The 16,017-nt window shown below is 51.4% G+C and overlaps 5 protein-coding genes across 5 annotated transcripts; 3 read left to right on the forward strand and 2 right to left on the reverse strand.

The window, feature by feature from the left end:
- Positions 1 to 209: 209 nt before the first annotated feature.
- COCVIDRAFT_111509 (hypothetical protein) lies at positions 210 to 1,135 on the reverse strand (the record flags this gene model as incomplete). Its single annotated transcript, XM_014696490.1, has 4 exons — positions 210 to 372; positions 438 to 628; positions 684 to 1,030; positions 1,087 to 1,135. The coding sequence occupies 4 exons, from the start codon at positions 1,133 to 1,135 to the stop codon at positions 210 to 212; spliced, it is 750 nt and encodes a 249-aa protein (XP_014551976.1).
- Positions 1,136 to 2,552: 1,417 nt separating this feature from the next.
- Positions 2,553 to 3,807, reverse strand: COCVIDRAFT_111458 (hypothetical protein; the record flags this gene model as incomplete). Its single annotated transcript, XM_014696491.1, has 2 exons — positions 2,553 to 3,116; positions 3,166 to 3,807. The coding sequence occupies 2 exons, from the start codon at positions 3,805 to 3,807 to the stop codon at positions 2,553 to 2,555; spliced, it is 1,206 nt and encodes a 401-aa protein (XP_014551977.1).
- A 716-nt stretch (positions 3,808 to 4,523) lies between these two features.
- On the forward strand, positions 4,524 to 9,934 carry COCVIDRAFT_30572 (hypothetical protein; the record flags this gene model as incomplete). The annotated part of the gene is made up of 3 exons (XM_014696492.1): positions 4,524 to 4,871; positions 5,042 to 8,665; positions 8,714 to 9,934. The coding sequence occupies 3 exons, from the start codon at positions 4,524 to 4,526 to the stop codon at positions 9,932 to 9,934; spliced, it is 5,193 nt and encodes a 1,730-aa protein (XP_014551978.1).
- Positions 9,935 to 11,598: 1,664 nt separating this feature from the next.
- COCVIDRAFT_30573 (carbohydrate esterase family 5 protein) lies at positions 11,599 to 12,727 on the forward strand (the record flags this gene model as incomplete). The annotated part of the gene is made up of 2 exons (XM_014696493.1): positions 11,599 to 12,040; positions 12,099 to 12,727. 2 exons carry the CDS (start codon positions 11,599 to 11,601, stop codon positions 12,725 to 12,727), a joined length of 1,071 nt encoding a protein of 356 aa, XP_014551979.1.
- Positions 12,728 to 13,765: 1,038 nt separating this feature from the next.
- COCVIDRAFT_30574 (hypothetical protein) lies at positions 13,766 to 15,845 on the forward strand (the record flags this gene model as incomplete). The annotated part of the gene is made up of 5 exons (XM_014696494.1): positions 13,766 to 13,852; positions 13,910 to 14,089; positions 14,136 to 14,427; positions 14,482 to 15,749; positions 15,831 to 15,845. The coding sequence occupies 5 exons, from the start codon at positions 13,766 to 13,768 to the stop codon at positions 15,843 to 15,845; spliced, it is 1,842 nt and encodes a 613-aa protein (XP_014551980.1).
- Positions 15,846 to 16,017: the final 172 nt, after the last annotated feature.

Consider the following 16,017-nt stretch of genomic DNA (forward strand, 5'->3'; position numbering starts at 1 on the left):
CTGCCCAACCACCAGTGGATGGCAGGGGTATCGTCGAAATCAATAACAATCCACGCCACATAATTCCGCCATGCTGTCAAATTGACGCCAAAAGGTAAAAAAGATGCCTCCGTCTCCCAAACACCAGTTCCATCCACATTATGTATATCGCGGGTCATGGTATGCGTCGCTCGTAGGTGTACCGCGGCCCTCATGCTGCATCTGTTTGTTTATTTCCTGACATCACTTTCCCGTCTGTGGCTTGCAGCAATGCTACTGGCGGCGATGCTAACAACGTCACTCATGCTATCCTGATCCCGCTGATAGCTGTACTGCATCCCGGAGTCTGGGCCCTTGAAACCGTTGTCCCAAGCCGAAATGCGCGAAAGAAGCCTAACCCACAATTAAAACAGTCCACATGCGCACATGTTATGGCCATGGGAAGCGAGAGCGCTCACCGATCGTCTGGAGGACCGTAATAGTCTTCGGGAATAAGTTCGTAGTCGCCCTCGGCAGGCAGGTAGAAGGCGGAAGCGGCAATGCCAATCGATGTCAGGATGAGGATGGTCCAGCTGGCAGTGCAGAGAGACCAGGAGAGATCGAGATGCCAGCCGTTCCAGAAGCGATCGTCATGGTCAAAGAGGAAAGCCTGGCAAGTGTTGTTAGGTGGTGTGTTTAGCGTCTTGAGGCAAAAAGAAACATACCACTATAGCCATGCCAGCGCACTGCACAATGGCACTAAAGGACAAGACACCGACAGCAACTTGCCAGCCAGCGGCCCTGCGCTGGACACCACCAGAAATGATGACGACAAAAGCGACGATGGCGCAAAGCTCAACGACAACACCGAAGGAGGTCAGGAAGCCAACAGTGCGCCACATGTTGCAAAAGGAGGGATCTTTTGTGCAGTCGCTCGACTTGGGAAAGGAAACACAGGTGCCGGTGATGGCAGAGCAGCGAGTGTGGAGGCCATAGGAGTATTCGCGCTCGCCGTTGGGGCTGTAACTGACCCAGCGCGGCATCGAGATACTAGCAATGGTCATGATGGTGCCTGAGACATGTCAGTATGTGGGAAACGCATTTCAAGATGGGGAGTGTGGTGCATACAGGCCAAGGTGAGGACGAGGCCGGCGGCGTAGACTGTTCTTCGCGTCATGGTGGTCGTGGATGTGTGGAGGAGTCGAGGGAGGGTGTGGCGTTGAGGGCTCGCGGCGGGGGCCTTAAGGGCAGGCGAGAGTGGGAGCGGGAGTGCGCGATTTGAAGTAGAGGATAAAAAGCGCAGACAAGAGACCAAAGCAAAAGGGTTGCAAGCGTAGTAGCGGCGTGGGTACGGCGCGTGCAGAGGATGCGGGGGAAGGCGCAGAGGACGGATGAAGCCGGGGGCCTAGAGGAGGACGAGGGCGAAGCACAGCATAATGATGATGATGACGGCACCGATCATGGAGGGTTGAAACGAGCCATGAGTGATCAGAGCAGGGCTTTTGTCGTTGTCGCGCTAGCACCACGATTGATTCTTGCCATGACGACAGGGGGACGCCATTCGGCCTGCCCTGCCTTGCCTTGTCTTGTCTTGTCCTGCCCCGCTCCACCCCCCGACGCGGCGCAACAAAAAGAAAAGAAGCAAATGCAAGGCCCAACTTGATTGCATACGCATGCACACATACACACACACACTATACTATACTACCTACACCTTACCCTGTATGTACACTAATATATGCAACTACACCACTTACACCTCCACACATACATAGTACATATACAGTACCACCATTGTCTGCCGCCCACGGCCCCAGTCACGCCATGGAGGCACCACCAGCCAGCCAACCAAGCTGCTCTGCTCTGCTCGCCTACCATTCCACCACAGGCCATCTTGTCCCTCCCCCCGCCCCTGTCGCGCATACAGGAATGTCCTCCGCGGTGACATGCTGCAACCATCGCATTGTCAAATGGCGGTGTCAAACTCGATGCTGAATCCTCCGATCGCCGATGCACCCTCAGCCCGTAACCAGCACTGCCCGTTCGTTGCCTTGCCAGCTTCACTTGCGGCCCTGCAAAAAACTTTGCACACACCACTCCTGGTGTGGTTAATTGGTTGCACCTGGGCCCAGTTTGGCCTTGAGAGATAAGAAACTTGGTCACACGTCCAGACATGTCCACCGATGACCATGTCTGCACCGGTAAACCAGTGGGGCGGGCGCTGTGTTGATCATGGCCTCGCGCTTGTTGAGTGCCCTCGTGAATCTCGCTGGCCAAGGCCGTTGCTGCTCAACCTCTCCGATTCCAATCACGTCTCGTCTCTTGCGCCCTCGCCAGCCCATCCATATTACCCTGCTGCTGTAAGCGAGCCTCGCCTCGCGTATTGGGCCATGTCGCAGTCAGCGCATATCGTATGTATTGATAACCATGCATCTCGCCGACGGCCGCTCCTTCCTCACTCGTCCGCCAAGCATTCCCACGCCAACGTCCCCCCTACTCGATGACCCCCGATCACAACATTAGTTGAGACCCTGATAGACAAAACCTGCGTGCTACAAGCCGCTGGCCTCTCAATTCATGGGCACAGAAAGCATCTAGAAGAGAGCCTCTTCTGCATCACGCTTCGGCTGCGCCTTTGGCCTCTGCAGCATCTCGTAGCAGAGGATAGAGGCTGCAACACTGACGTTCAGACTGTCCACACCAATCTCGTTGACCCCGCGACCATGCGGAATACCCACTTTATAATGCGCCAGATTCAACAGGCTGGCCCTCAACCCCGTACCCTCAGCCCCCATCATCACTATCGTAGGATGCTCTGCTACAGGGCTGTGGCCCGTGGGAAGCCGTTTGGTGCTTCGAGCCATGGTGTATACAACCCCGCCACACTCCATATCAGTGGCTTCGGCACTTGACATGCTACTAGATAGAGTGCGCGGCACTGCATCGCTCGCGTATATCCGCCAGCCTGCTCTAGAGCTTCTGCCCAGGAAATCTGTGGGCTCTCCAACCTTGAACAGCGGCATCGCTTCAGCGGCCCCTGCCGAGGCCTTGACCGCAATGTGGCTCCAGTTTGCCGTGTGGTGCGTCGGGGTCGCAATGGCATCTGCGCCTAACACATAGGCCGACCGTGCAATGGCCCCAAGATTGCCTTCGTCAACCTGATCTGGTTAGTTTCCACTCTCTGTTAAACGACCAATGTCCACTTACTACTCCATCCACGTACAACACTAGTGGATGTCTCCAGCCGCGTGACCTGTATGTGTATAGCTCCTGCTTGCCATTGACAAGTACATCTTCAGCACTCTGGCTGCCAAGCGCTACACTGAAGCTTTCGTCTTGAATGGATCCCATCTTGAGTTCTGTAATGGGCAGAACAGGAAGTGGTGATGACTCTAGGATTATGCCGTTGTGCGGACGCCCACTGCTGGCCTTGTCCATTGCACGCAGATACTCGTCTCCTACCTCTTCCGTAATTGGGAAAAGCTTGTGGGCTCGGATCTGAGACATGAGCCCATCTCTGCTCGCGCCCCGAGAGTGCACATAGAGCTTGTAGAATTTACGTCGGTTTGCTTTGATTGCAGCGAGGACACTTGAGTGGCCATAGATGAACTCTGAAGCGGCAGTCGTGTAGGGAAGTGATTCTGGTCCCTGCACCGATTTTCTTTGAACCTCTGTCCTACTCTTTGTCCCAGCCACCTCGCTAGACTGCCCTCCACCAAATCGCTCCCTTGGTGCTGCTCTTGTGTCTGTGCGACGAGAAAATCGTGATCCAGAAGAATGCCCATCTGCCACATTTCGAGTAAGCGCAAACTGTTCTCTACCAAATCGCTCCTGTGGTGCTCCTCTCATATCGGACCGATAAGAGGATGATGATGATTCAGAAAACCGTCCGTTTGCTCCATCTCGAGTACGCCCTTTGTCGAATGTCACATGATCCTTAGTGGGTAGGTAAGATGTACGAGTCCTGGGTCGGTCCTCTTCAAATCTGCTGGATGCACTATCACGTGGAGAACCAAATCGCTCGAATCTCGCCTCACGACGAGCCCTCACTGGTCTGTCATTATCACCGTCCTGAAAAGCTCGTGAGCGCGGTCTGAAGGGTCGATCTGGTCCGCCTGATCTACCCCTCTCAATAGCAGCAGTGATGGATTTGTAGCGACAAAAAGTGCGTGGCAGAATTATTCGCTGCGTCCGAAATAGCGAGCTACCATTGATAAAGGGGTATGTCATAACAAGAAATACAGGCTGTTGCGGCCGTGGAATTGTCAATTTTGTATTGCGGTATCAGGTCCAATTATCGCAAGGTCAAAAAAGTTGCACCCCGCCAAGCCAGGCGTTTGCACTAAGCTTTAGCGCAGACGCGTCATCACGTGCTCAGGACTGCGCGCTCCGCGCTCGCTGAGAGTTAACCCCATCGGCCATCCGCCTACACACTCGTTTGGTTCCGCCGTCCGACGCTCTCGCCCCCACTCTTCAATGGATACATTGTGCGATTCTCGCCAGTGAATTACTCTACGATAACCGCACCGCACAGTTTAGACCCGTGTGGCTGTTTATACACCATCATGAGTAGTGATGAAGATAGCGCGGCGCTCATGGCCGCTTTCAAGAAAAGGACTGCCCCCAAGTCCATGCCAAATCCCACACTAATGCAGCCTGCGAGACAGCTTTCGGGAGCTGCCTCATCACCCTTAGCTGTCTCATCATCGGATATTGAATCTGTTATATGCGTCCAGAAACCACCAGTGAGGCGTAAACTGCAGTGTGTGCGCATACCACCAGTCAGGATCAATAGAGCAGAATATACGTACTTTGAGCCAATAGAGGAAGTTGAACGCATTGTTCGGGAGATTTCTGGAAAACAGGGAGAGATAGCCTACCAAGTCAAGTTGTCTGGAAATGGCGTTGAGCAGGTGAGTCTAATGGCAATTGAGAATCGCCCTCTCACAGGTAAAGGCGGTAGAAATGCCTCTCACAATACATAGGAGAGCGATCTGATTCCTACCGCCACTACCCTTCCTTGCCCACCTTTTTACCTTTGCACACATCATATTACTCTCGGCATCTTACTAAGTAAACTCAGCTCTCCTTCGAAGAGCTTCTCCAACTACCTGGTGGCTCAGAAGCATTGCACGTATTTGAACTGCACGACAATTCCGGAGTGACATCGTGCGCTGACGACGACGATATGAAACTGCGGGCTAGATCTTCAAAAGTCACCAACAAGGATTTTGTAGATATTTCAACGATTCCCATTTCTTCCTCGGAAGACGACAACCAAGATGGGCCTGCAACGGCCTCACGCACACAGCGACATGCTCGCGTACGGACACTAAAGCGCAGTGCTCGCTCACAGAGATCCTCCAGAGCCCACTCACTGAGTAGCGACCTGATTGCACTATCCACAGACGACAAGGACTCTGACGTTTCCGGTAGAAAACAGAGAGGCCGAAAGCGCAAAGGCGCACAAGAGCCCACACGCCGTTCAACGAGACAACCACTACAAGTGCAGGGCTACGATGAAGACGAAGAGAAAGAGGAGGACACTGACAACTCGAGCGCTTCTGATATTTTCCGTTCTAATTTGGGCGCTGGCCGAAAGCGCAAACGACAGTCCTTGCGCACTGCCCATCCGGAAAAGGTCCCTCGTGTAGGCCAGCGACAGTCTGATCGGGCAACACGAGCAACAAACAATATGCAGGAAGCGGGTATGGACGACATATACCGATCGGATTCAGAGCCAAAAGTGGCTGCTCAGAAGGTGTCCGTCGTCCGCGAGGTGTTTGCAAAACTTCCCCGAAGTCATCCCTTCCGCGGGCGCCACGCTGAAGGCTGCGAAGTGTGCTTTGATGGGCCCAATGTTGCATCTTTGATCTATTGTCAGGGGTGTTCATTTGCATACCACAAGAACTGCCTTGGCAATCGATCTACTCGTGATCATCTTGTGACAAAGATAGGCGACGAGGACTTTGTGTTGCAGTGCAAGCGATGCATCGGCTTCTACAAGACGAAGGATGCGACTGCCCCAGACCTGTCCCGATGCCAGGACTGTGCAATATCCGGCGCTTCGTGCCATCCTTTTAGGAGTCGTAAAACAACTCAACAAGAGATGAAAGAACGCGAAGAGAATGACGGATACGATCCGATAGTCGATGTTCGTTCTGAATTGATCAACAACGCCAACAATGTCCTCTTCCGATGCACAAAATGCTCTCGAGCATGGCACTATCATCACTTGCCACCTATATCTCCCTATGCAATGGACGTCAACCGTGATGACGAAGAGCTTGCGGACGAGAGATTTCGCGAATACTCCAGAAAGTGGCTCTGTAAAGAGTGCGACGAAACCAACGACCGGAAAGTCGGTGCAATTGTCGCCTGGCGACCGTCGGATGTCGAGTCATATAGACCGGGCATACCTTGCGAGCGAATCTGTGAAGACGACAAGCAGTATCTCATCAAATGGGAAAACAAATCTTACTTCCAAGCAGCATGGCACTCTGGAGCCTGGACTTGGGGTGTTACCGCCGGAATTCAGCGAAAAGCTTTCTTCAAACGCGAAGAAGGTCCCAAAATGCACACTGAAGACGCCATTCCTGAGGAGTACCTCCGCATCGATATCGTTCTCGACATCAAATACACCAGCTATGTGGAAATCCGTAGTGAGGAAATTGACAAGGCTCGCATTAAAGAGGTGGATCAGGCTCTTATCAAGTACAAAGGCCTCGGATACGAAGACGCCGTATGGGAGAGCGTCCCAACACCGGAAGATGGTGATAGATGGTTGGACTTTGTCACTGCATACAACGATTGGGTCGCGGGCCGTTATGTGAAGTGCCCAAAACAAAGTGCCCTCAAGGCGCGCCTCGACAAAATGCGCAGCACACCATTTGCCACGCTAGAGAGAGGGAAGCAGCCTGACAATCTTGTGGGCGGAGAACTAATGAAGTACCAATTGGAGGGGCTCAACTGGCTCTACTACAAATGGTACGATCAAAAGAACGCCATTCTTGCTGACGAGATGGGTCTTGGAAAGACAATTCAAGTCGTCGCTTTCATGACGACGCTCGTCCAGGAACATAGCTGCTTTCCTTTTCTGATTGTTGTGCCGAACTCCACTTGTGCCAATTGGCGACGGGAAATCAAGCAATGGGCACCGTCTCTCCGCGTCGTTACCTACTTTGGCTCAGCTAAAGCTCGTGAAATGGCCTACAAATACGAGATGTATCCCAACAATGCCAAGGACCTACGATGCCACGTTGTCGTAACATCGTACGAAGCGGCCGCTGACGACAGTTGCAGGAGGTTCTTCAGGAGCGTAAACTGGGTAGGCCTTATCGTGGATGAGGGCCAGCGTTTGAAGAACGACAAGAGCCAGCTGTACTCTGCTCTCACAGCAGTACGTGTGCCTTTTCGACTGCTACTAACCGGTACACCGCTTCAAAACAATGCCAGAGAGCTATTCAATCTGTTGCAGTTCCTGGACGACACGATTGATGCCGCTGAGCTTGAGGAAGAATATGCGGATATGAACGCGGAGAAGATCAGGGAGTTACACGATCGAATCCGTCCCTTTATCCTTCGTCGGACCAAGGCAAAGGTGTTGACCTTCCTTCCGCCCCTGGGTCAGATCATTCTTCCAATATCCATGAGCCACCTACAAAAGCAAGTGTACAAGTCGATCTTGTCGAAGAGCCCTGAACTTCTCAAGGCACTCTTTACCACTGACAGGCAACTCAACCCCCGAGAGCGCAGCAATCTCGGTAACATCCTTATGCAGCTGCGCAAATGTCTCTGCCATCCATTTGTCTACAGCCGCGAGATTGAGGAGCGAACCGACGTTGCTGCTGTATCTCATCGCAATCTAGTCGAAGCCTCTGCCAAACTCGGTCTTCTAGAACTACTATTGCCGAAACTCAAGGCGCGTGGCCACCGAGTACTTATTTTCAGCCAGTTTCTCGATATGCTCAACATCATTGAAGACTTCCTCGATGGCATGCAGCTTGCATACCAGCGACTTGATGGGACAATGGGTTCGCTCGAAAAGCAAAAGCGTATTGATCAGTTTAACGCCCCAAACTCGCCCCTGTTTGCCTTTCTGCTCTCCACTCGTGCGGGCGGTGTTGGCATCAATCTTGCAACTGCCGACACTGTCATCATCCTGGATCCAGATTGGAATCCACACCAGGATCTCCAGGCCATTGCCCGAGCTCATCGCATTGGTCAAAAGAACAAAGTTCTTTGCCTTCAGCTAGCAACCCGGGCCTCAGTTGAAGAGAAGATCATGCAGATGGGAAAGAAGAAGATGGCTTTAGACAAGGTGGTCGTTCAAGATCTCGACAGGGAAGACCCGGAAGACGAGGATGTTGAGTCGATACTCAAATACGGTGCAGCAGAGCTCTTCAAAGACGATGACGCAGACCACGATATTCGCTATGATGACGCTTCAATGGAAAAATTGCTGGATCGTAGCCAGATTGAGAAGACCCAGACGGGCGAAGATGATTCGGCCGAGTCACAATTTGGATTTGCACGCATTTGGGTGAATGAGAAAGGTACATTACAGGACGACTTTGATATGGCAGATGAAGAGGTGGCCCCAGATCCTGGAGTTTGGGACAAGATTTTGAAGGAGAGACAAGCTGCAGCGGCCGCTGAAGCACTCGCACGGGCTGAGGCCATGGGTAGGGGTCGGCGGGCTAAAACCGTATGTCATGCTTTGTTCCTCATATTGGCAGAAACTAACTTATTGCAGAATGTTGATTATACCGCTGAGATGAGAGATGCTGACGGTACCTCTGTCGCCGGAGAAGATCATTTCGAAGACAGCCTCGCTCTGCCACCCTCTCCTGTCAAGAAGTCGAAGAAGAGACGGAAGGTTAAGAGAGATTCTGAAAGTGACACCGACTTCCAAGCCGAGTCTGAGGATGAGAGCGAGCCTGGTTCGAATGATGAAGATGCCAACGTTGCTCGAGAGCTCGGTGATGGTCATCGTCAAAGTATAAAAAATACTGCAAACTTGTCGTCATATAAGCAGAACGCCGCAGGTGCGTCCAGTGTTTTTTCAAGTCAATCCCCAATATTTCCAGATGTCTCCATCCCTCCGCCGTCTACGTCCATGGCCATCGTACCACCGAGAGGCGGCTTCAAGGTTTCTTTCGACGAGTATAGAAAGCGTGGCAGTGGTACACAACCAGGTCATTTCCCCCCGTCATCTACCGATACCTCGGGCTTCCAAGATCCGTCCGCCATGGCCTACGTTTCCTCAGATCCATCTCGAAAGGTGCCAAAAGCATCAAAAACTGACCGGACAGCAGTCAAACCGTTCCAACGTGTACAACTGCCGATTCGGAATCCGCTTGCATTAGCATATGGTACCTACAGTCATTATTCCTGCCCGGCTTGTTTGAAAAATCATCCACAAGGTGCTTGCGAGCTCAAAGTCGCAGGTGTTGAACACTGTGGTTTGTGTGGTCTAGCGCACTACGGTTACTCCCGTACATGTCCGCACATCAAATCAGAAACCCAAGTCCGTGAAATGCTGGAGGCTCTCAAGAGCTCACCAGAAGACAAGGAGCTTGTAGATGCAGCAGTCAAGTATCTACGCGGTGTCAAGGGCACCCTTGTGCAGCAGAAGAAGAGGGATAAAGAAAAGGCAGCTCTCGCCAAGGCGAATCCCATTCCACCGCCTGGGTACCCCGGCTCTGGGCATCTACCAAACAATACTTACCCCCAGCCGCCCAACACTTATCCGCAGCCGCCCAACACTGCTAATGGGTACGGTTCGAATATTCCACCTAGTCACGGCTTTCCGGGACCGCCAGGTGCACAGATGGGTCCTAGGGGCGGTGTTGGTCAAGGCCAGGGTATGCATGCACAGCAGCAGCAGCAGCAGATGATCCAGCAGATGCATGATCAGGGCTACAACGACCAGCAAGTCGAAACTGCGCTGAGAGGTTTCCTAGGCAGTGGTTGAGTAGAGAGCTTCTGGACGGTGTGTGTTCATTGAATAGGAGAGGAAATTGTAATCCGGATATCCTCTTTAGGGAATAGTGACATTGACTTCACTGCTGAGGCAGCAGGGGCAGGAGTTACTGGATGCTTCATATATCCAAGAATTTATTCACATGCATCGGTCAGACTCGGTGATTGGCTTCGGGTCCGGGATTATTACTGAAGAAGCTTATGGAGGAGAAAAGGAGTGACAATACAGTTCTTGATGTCCCTAATTCTCTCTTGTATAATTGTGAGAAATTGACTCCGCGCCCACACCTTTACATGCCGACGCATGAAGATGGCTCGCAGTGCTGCCTTTTCTACCTCTGTATAGCGTGCGGACTTCTGTTCCGTGCAGCCGTGCCAAGCTAGGTTTATCGATAGTAACATCGCGTGAGCCCTCTCAGAGCACCGAAGTATTGCTGAAGCCCGCAAACATTAATAATGTGCTGGTGTTATACATTTATTCCGAGAATCATGCTACATACGACCATTAGAAACTGAGAATTAGTTGTCTTGTCCGATTAACTAGGTATCGAGGTACTGTTTACGGGTTGTTTGCTGCAGTGGGCGGTAATCGGACGCTTCCAACCGCTGCAGCTGTGCCACGCCTCCGCCTGAATCTCGTTTGCAGCTTTTAACAGCCTTTGAAGCAACAAAGCATCTTCAGTCATGGGCACGCTCATGTGCTCGCTTAGGCACCGACCGTATCTAAGTATAGTGCTACAAGTTGTGCTGATTATATCACAGTACTGCTAGCCTGCTCTAGAAGCTAACATAACTCCCTTGAAGCTATAACTGAGCCCCTTATACATAGTAAGCTTGGCAAGAATCGGACACGGGCAGATCACAGTCTATTTTATGTCATACACTAACGTGTACATGGCACGTGGAAGGCAGCGCTTGAACAGCTTGCTGCAAATGATATGCAGCCGAACGTTAGTACAGGGGCGAAAGCCAAGACATCTCGGGTCGTCGAGGGGACGTGCACCAAGTCTTATCTAAGACAAGCTCAGAGGTCAGACACGCACACGGGGTGTCATCTCGACCGCGTATAGCGTCGTATGTGGACGACCGATCAAGCACTGACACGCACGCTAGCATTTTTCCGGTTTTCCGGTTTATCCCATGAGGTAAAAATCAGCTTCGATGCAAACCTCAACAGCAACATCTCAGATGATCTCTATCTCTCGACGCGTCATTCCCAACTGGAGAAACCAGTCACTATCGGTGTCTCGTTGACCCATTTCGCAAACTTGGCAGATTTTGACGGCATCCATCAAGGGGACATCCAGCCCCTGGGCCATCCTCCAAAACCTTATTGGCAGCCTCAATCTTAATAATACGACGTTTGTCCGCGCTTCTGCTAGCGCACAACCCAAGATAGATGCTAGCTCACCCAAAAAGGGGTCCAACTCGTATCGAGTCAGGCACAATACCCTTTTCCGCCCGTTTCTGCCGTGTCGAGCAGACTCAACACTCAGTTCGGCTTAAAGGCAAAATGGACGCTCCTACTTATTAAACTCTGTTTCCCCAAAGCCAAGAGGTCTTTCTCTCTTCTCACAGGTCTTCCAACCTCGTAACCTAACCAGTACACTCGCTTTTTCACGACCGATTAATACCACACTCTTTTAATTCTTAATAATGTCTTCCATCATCCGCAACATTCTCGCGCTCAGCGCTGTCGCCGCCGTCGCTGTCGCTCAAGACCCGGCCCCCAAGCTCGACGCTCCCTGCGCCGATGCCGTCATCGTCATGGCCCGCGGTAACAATGCGCCGTACCACGATTGGCGTACATTCCCCTTCGCCGACGCTACATGCGCCAAACTAAGGGCTGAGGGCAAGACCTGCGACTACATTGAGGTTGTGTTCCCCAAGGGCGGCGACTACTGCCCACAGATTGAGCAGGGAGTCCGCAACGGTATCGCCCAGATCACTGCCTTCAACAAGAAGTGCCCTTGCACGCACCTCATACTCAATGGCTACTCCCAGGGTGCCTGGATCATGGGAGACGTTCTTGCTGGACCTGGTGGATGCTCCCAATTCACCACTGGTCTAGACCCTACCTCGGCTCCTGGTAATGCTAGTAAGTATTCTTGACAAGACACACTCGAACCTTGAACTGTGCTAATCTGGTAACTTAGTTGCTGCTGCTCTCCTCTGGGGCGATGTCATGCATGTGGCTAACCAGCCATACAACGTTCTTGACGGCTCTGGTCTACAAAAGGACGGTCGCCACGGCTCCTCTCTTGCACGCCTGAACAAATACGCACCCGTCCTGCGCTCTTACTGCTCTAAGGGAGACCCCATCTGCGCAAACGGCGACGACGTCTCGAAGCACTTGAGCTACTTTGAGAAGTACACCGACGACGCCTCGACCTGGGCCGTTGGAAAGGTCAATGCCGCCGCCCCTCTATGTGCCGCTCCCACACCTACGCCCAGCGCTTCTTCTACTCCCGAAGCCTCGTCTGTTGGCGTTGCCGCTATTTCAACTTCAAGCGCTGCTGCTTCCTCTGGCTCTGCTGCTGCTTCTGGCTCTGCTGCTTCTGGTTCTGCTGCTCCCTCTGGCTCTGCTTCCTCTGGCTCTGCTGCTGCCTCTAGCTATGCTGCTGCCTCTGGCTATGCCGCTTCCTATGGTGCTGCTGCTTCCTCCACTTCCCCAGCTCTTCCCCCTTACCCTACATCTCCAGTTTACGTTGCTCCCTTCACTGCTCCCCAGAAATACGACGATATGTGCCTTACCCGCATCAAGATCAAATACGTCTACGCTTAAGAGTAAGAAGGACGGAAGATGTAGCGAAGTAGACGTAGTGACAGCAGTAGATACGTGTAGATTGATAGAAGAGACTATAAAAAGGAGTGACCGTCGTGATCGACGTCTGTCTGAACTTTTGGTTTTCGTGCGTGATGCGTGTTTTTCGTCTGCTCTATAAACAAGTGCGCTGTGAATTCTTGTAGAGCCCTGTGATCCAATCTATCCATATCCTCAAACACTCAAAATATAATTATATAGTACACCCATCCTGATTTTTACGGCACATACGACCATAGGATTTCTTGGCATCACGGAAACCCGTCCGATCTTCCCTAGTTAAACAGTTTACCGGCGGATTAGTAGTCAGGTGGGTGACCACTGGCGAATCCCCGCTGTCGTATGTTTTTGTTTTGCACTTTTCATTTTTTTCACCCACTCTGCTGGTCACGTGGCATGGTCTTGGCATATCAGTTATCTCCACTTTCACAACGAACATCACAATGCTCATTATTTGCTTTTCTTTTTCAAAAAGAAAACACACTCGTGGTTAGTTCGGGTGACAGCGTAGAGGCGATCTCGTCATACTTTCGTTCATACTGTTGTTATGGGTTGCTCTGCATCTACAATTGAGCTTGATCCTGCTTTTATAAATTGTGATTTTTTAATCATATTATAAATATGCTTCAACTTTCTCGAGACTACATCCAAAATTTTCAAGTTCAAGACCTTGATGCAATTCTTGCCTGATCATTCCCTTGAGCATAAAGTGAAATCAGTGTGAAAGAGCGAGGTTGGTTCTTCTCTGTCACATGACGGCGACAAGGGGCGCTAAATTGCTGCACAGGCCACGCAGAATGCCCGCCTACGTCAGCCAGCAGGCGCGCCGACACACTCCGCTCCACATATAAAATATCCATAGCGTGGTTGACTATGAGGCTGTACTAGTTCCAATTGATCTGGATTTCTTATTCATCACTCCATTAACTCATCGGCCTGCTGTCTGACTGAAGTAGATCTGCAGCCGTAAGCCGATAGTAACGTTGCACCACAGCCGCTATGCTACCAGAAAAGAAAATCGACTCGCTTGGCGCGCGTTTGGAGCAGTTCAAGGAATGTGATCAAGAAAGACGGATTGATTTAGACGTAAGAGAATATCGACATGCGCTTCCTTTTCCCGTACTCCACTAACCCCCCACTTAGAACCTTCTCGCCGAGTATCGTCAATTGCTCAACGAGTACAAAGTACTTAAGAAAGCCTACGAGGACATGATAACCAACACTATATCAAAGCCATTTACAGTGGGAACGCCTACTGTAAATGCAGCAAAAAAGCCGCTTGATTCCTATGTGCTTGTACTAGTCGATGGAAACGATTACATTGTGAGTTTTCAGCTTTGCATGGAAAGACTTGTCTGACTCTGCGTAGTTCAATGAAGAGCTCATCCGCGATAAGGAAGAAGGCGGCATGCGCGCTGCTCGCAAGCTCAATGATGCTATAGAAAAGTATATACAAAGCATATCACAGACTGTGCCCAGACGCGTAATTGTACGCATTTACGCCGATCTCACCAATTTGTCCAAGCAGCTCGCGAGGCTAAAGTTGACTGGCATGGAGAAGCGCTCTCTAGCGTCTTTCACTTCCGGTTTCACACGTGCCCTTAGTCTCTTTGACTTTGTTGATACCTTGGATGGAGAGGGTACCAGGATCAAAATCAGAGGTATAGTTGCTGACTTCCTATGACAACTATAAGATAACGACTAATATCCTGCAGACCAATTCAAGTTTGCGTCCGAAGATGCGGCCTGTAGTCACATTTTGCTCGCGGCCTGTAACGACCCGGCTTATCAGTCTCTACTCGTATCCTACAATGGTGCACGTGACAAGGTCACACTCGTACAAGGCGGCAAATGGCATCCGGAATTTCATCAATTCAACTTGGAGGTGACCCAGTTTCCCACAGTCTTTAGCTGGTCTGGAGTATTCTCTGCCCCACCAGTCAATAAACCGGCGACGCCCACTCCGTCCAAACAAAAAGCGCCATTGCAACAACCCATACCGAAACCTGGACTAGCGGCTCTACATAAAGAATCATGGAGAAGAAACGACTCTGTGAGCGTAGCAGAGTCTGCATCCAGTCGCTTATCACCTGCACTGACAAATGGACCACAACCTTCCCATGGGAGTTCATGGAGACGTAACGGTCCGGTGAGCGCAACGGAGTCTGCGTTTGGCGACTCATCACCTGAAGAATCAAATGACTTTGTGGAGCCCGAGCCTGAGCCTGCCCGATGGGACAGTCCACCTCCACGCGACCAAGCACCACAAAGCATGCCAAATGGACCGACCAAGAAGAAAAATGTGTGCAGACACTTCCAAAAGGGATTTTGTCGCGCTGGTGGGAAATGCAACTTCCCACACGGCCCCGGCAGTTTGACTGGTAGTGTCAATGGTGGCGATAGCGGCCAGGACTCCAAGCCACTTCTAAGCCCAACACTACACGCTCTCTCAGAATCATCCTGGGCACAGCCTCCCGCAGAACCACCTCAAGCTTCCCAGGTTTCCCCAACTCCCCTAGGTGATCGAAGTGGAATCTCGTCCGTCCTTCCCGAAGAGTCCGTACCAGGCTTCATTCCCGTGAACAGAAACCTTCAGCGCCTCGACCCGTACTACCCGCTGCCCTCCGCACAGGACTGGAAGGTGTACAACACGCGTTTTCATAAGTCTAAGCCATGCAATGCGTTCCATCTCGAGGGCAATTGCACAGCTTATGACTGCAAGTTTGACCACAGCGAGCTCGACGCACAAATTAGGCGCGTACTCGAGTACGTTGTGAAGCGCACTCCGTGTCCCAGGAAAAGTGAATGTAGAAGGAAGCATTGCATCTTTGGGCACTTGTGCCAAAAGGAGGATTGCAAGGGCCCCAGGCCGACGGGGCAGAAAAAATGTTGGTTCAAGCCTGATCAGCATTATTCGCTTGAGGATTGTCAACCGATGAGTTTGGTGCCTGCAGAGGAGGAGGAGGAAGAGGAGGAGCGTAGTGTGATGGGCGGGGGATATGATGGAGGTAAGGGGAATGTTGGCGACTATATCGGGATGGAGCAGGTTGATTTGATGTGGTAGGTTGAGGAAGAGTAGATGGGTGTGATGATTGTACTTTTGTTGCTTTTTTTTTAAAAAAAAAAGGAGATTTAATGGATCTATCGACGGTAGTATACGAGATCCAATAGTCTGCATGAAGCATCAAATGTCATACATTATCACAGAATCAGTGGCTTGGATTGAAAATGATGATACCATGTACAACTCT

This window comes from Bipolaris victoriae (assembly GCF_000527765.1).
Source record: "Bipolaris victoriae FI3 unplaced genomic scaffold scaffold_121, whole genome shotgun sequence".
Classification (NCBI taxonomy): Eukaryota; Fungi; Ascomycota; class Dothideomycetes; order Pleosporales; family Pleosporaceae; genus Bipolaris; species Bipolaris victoriae.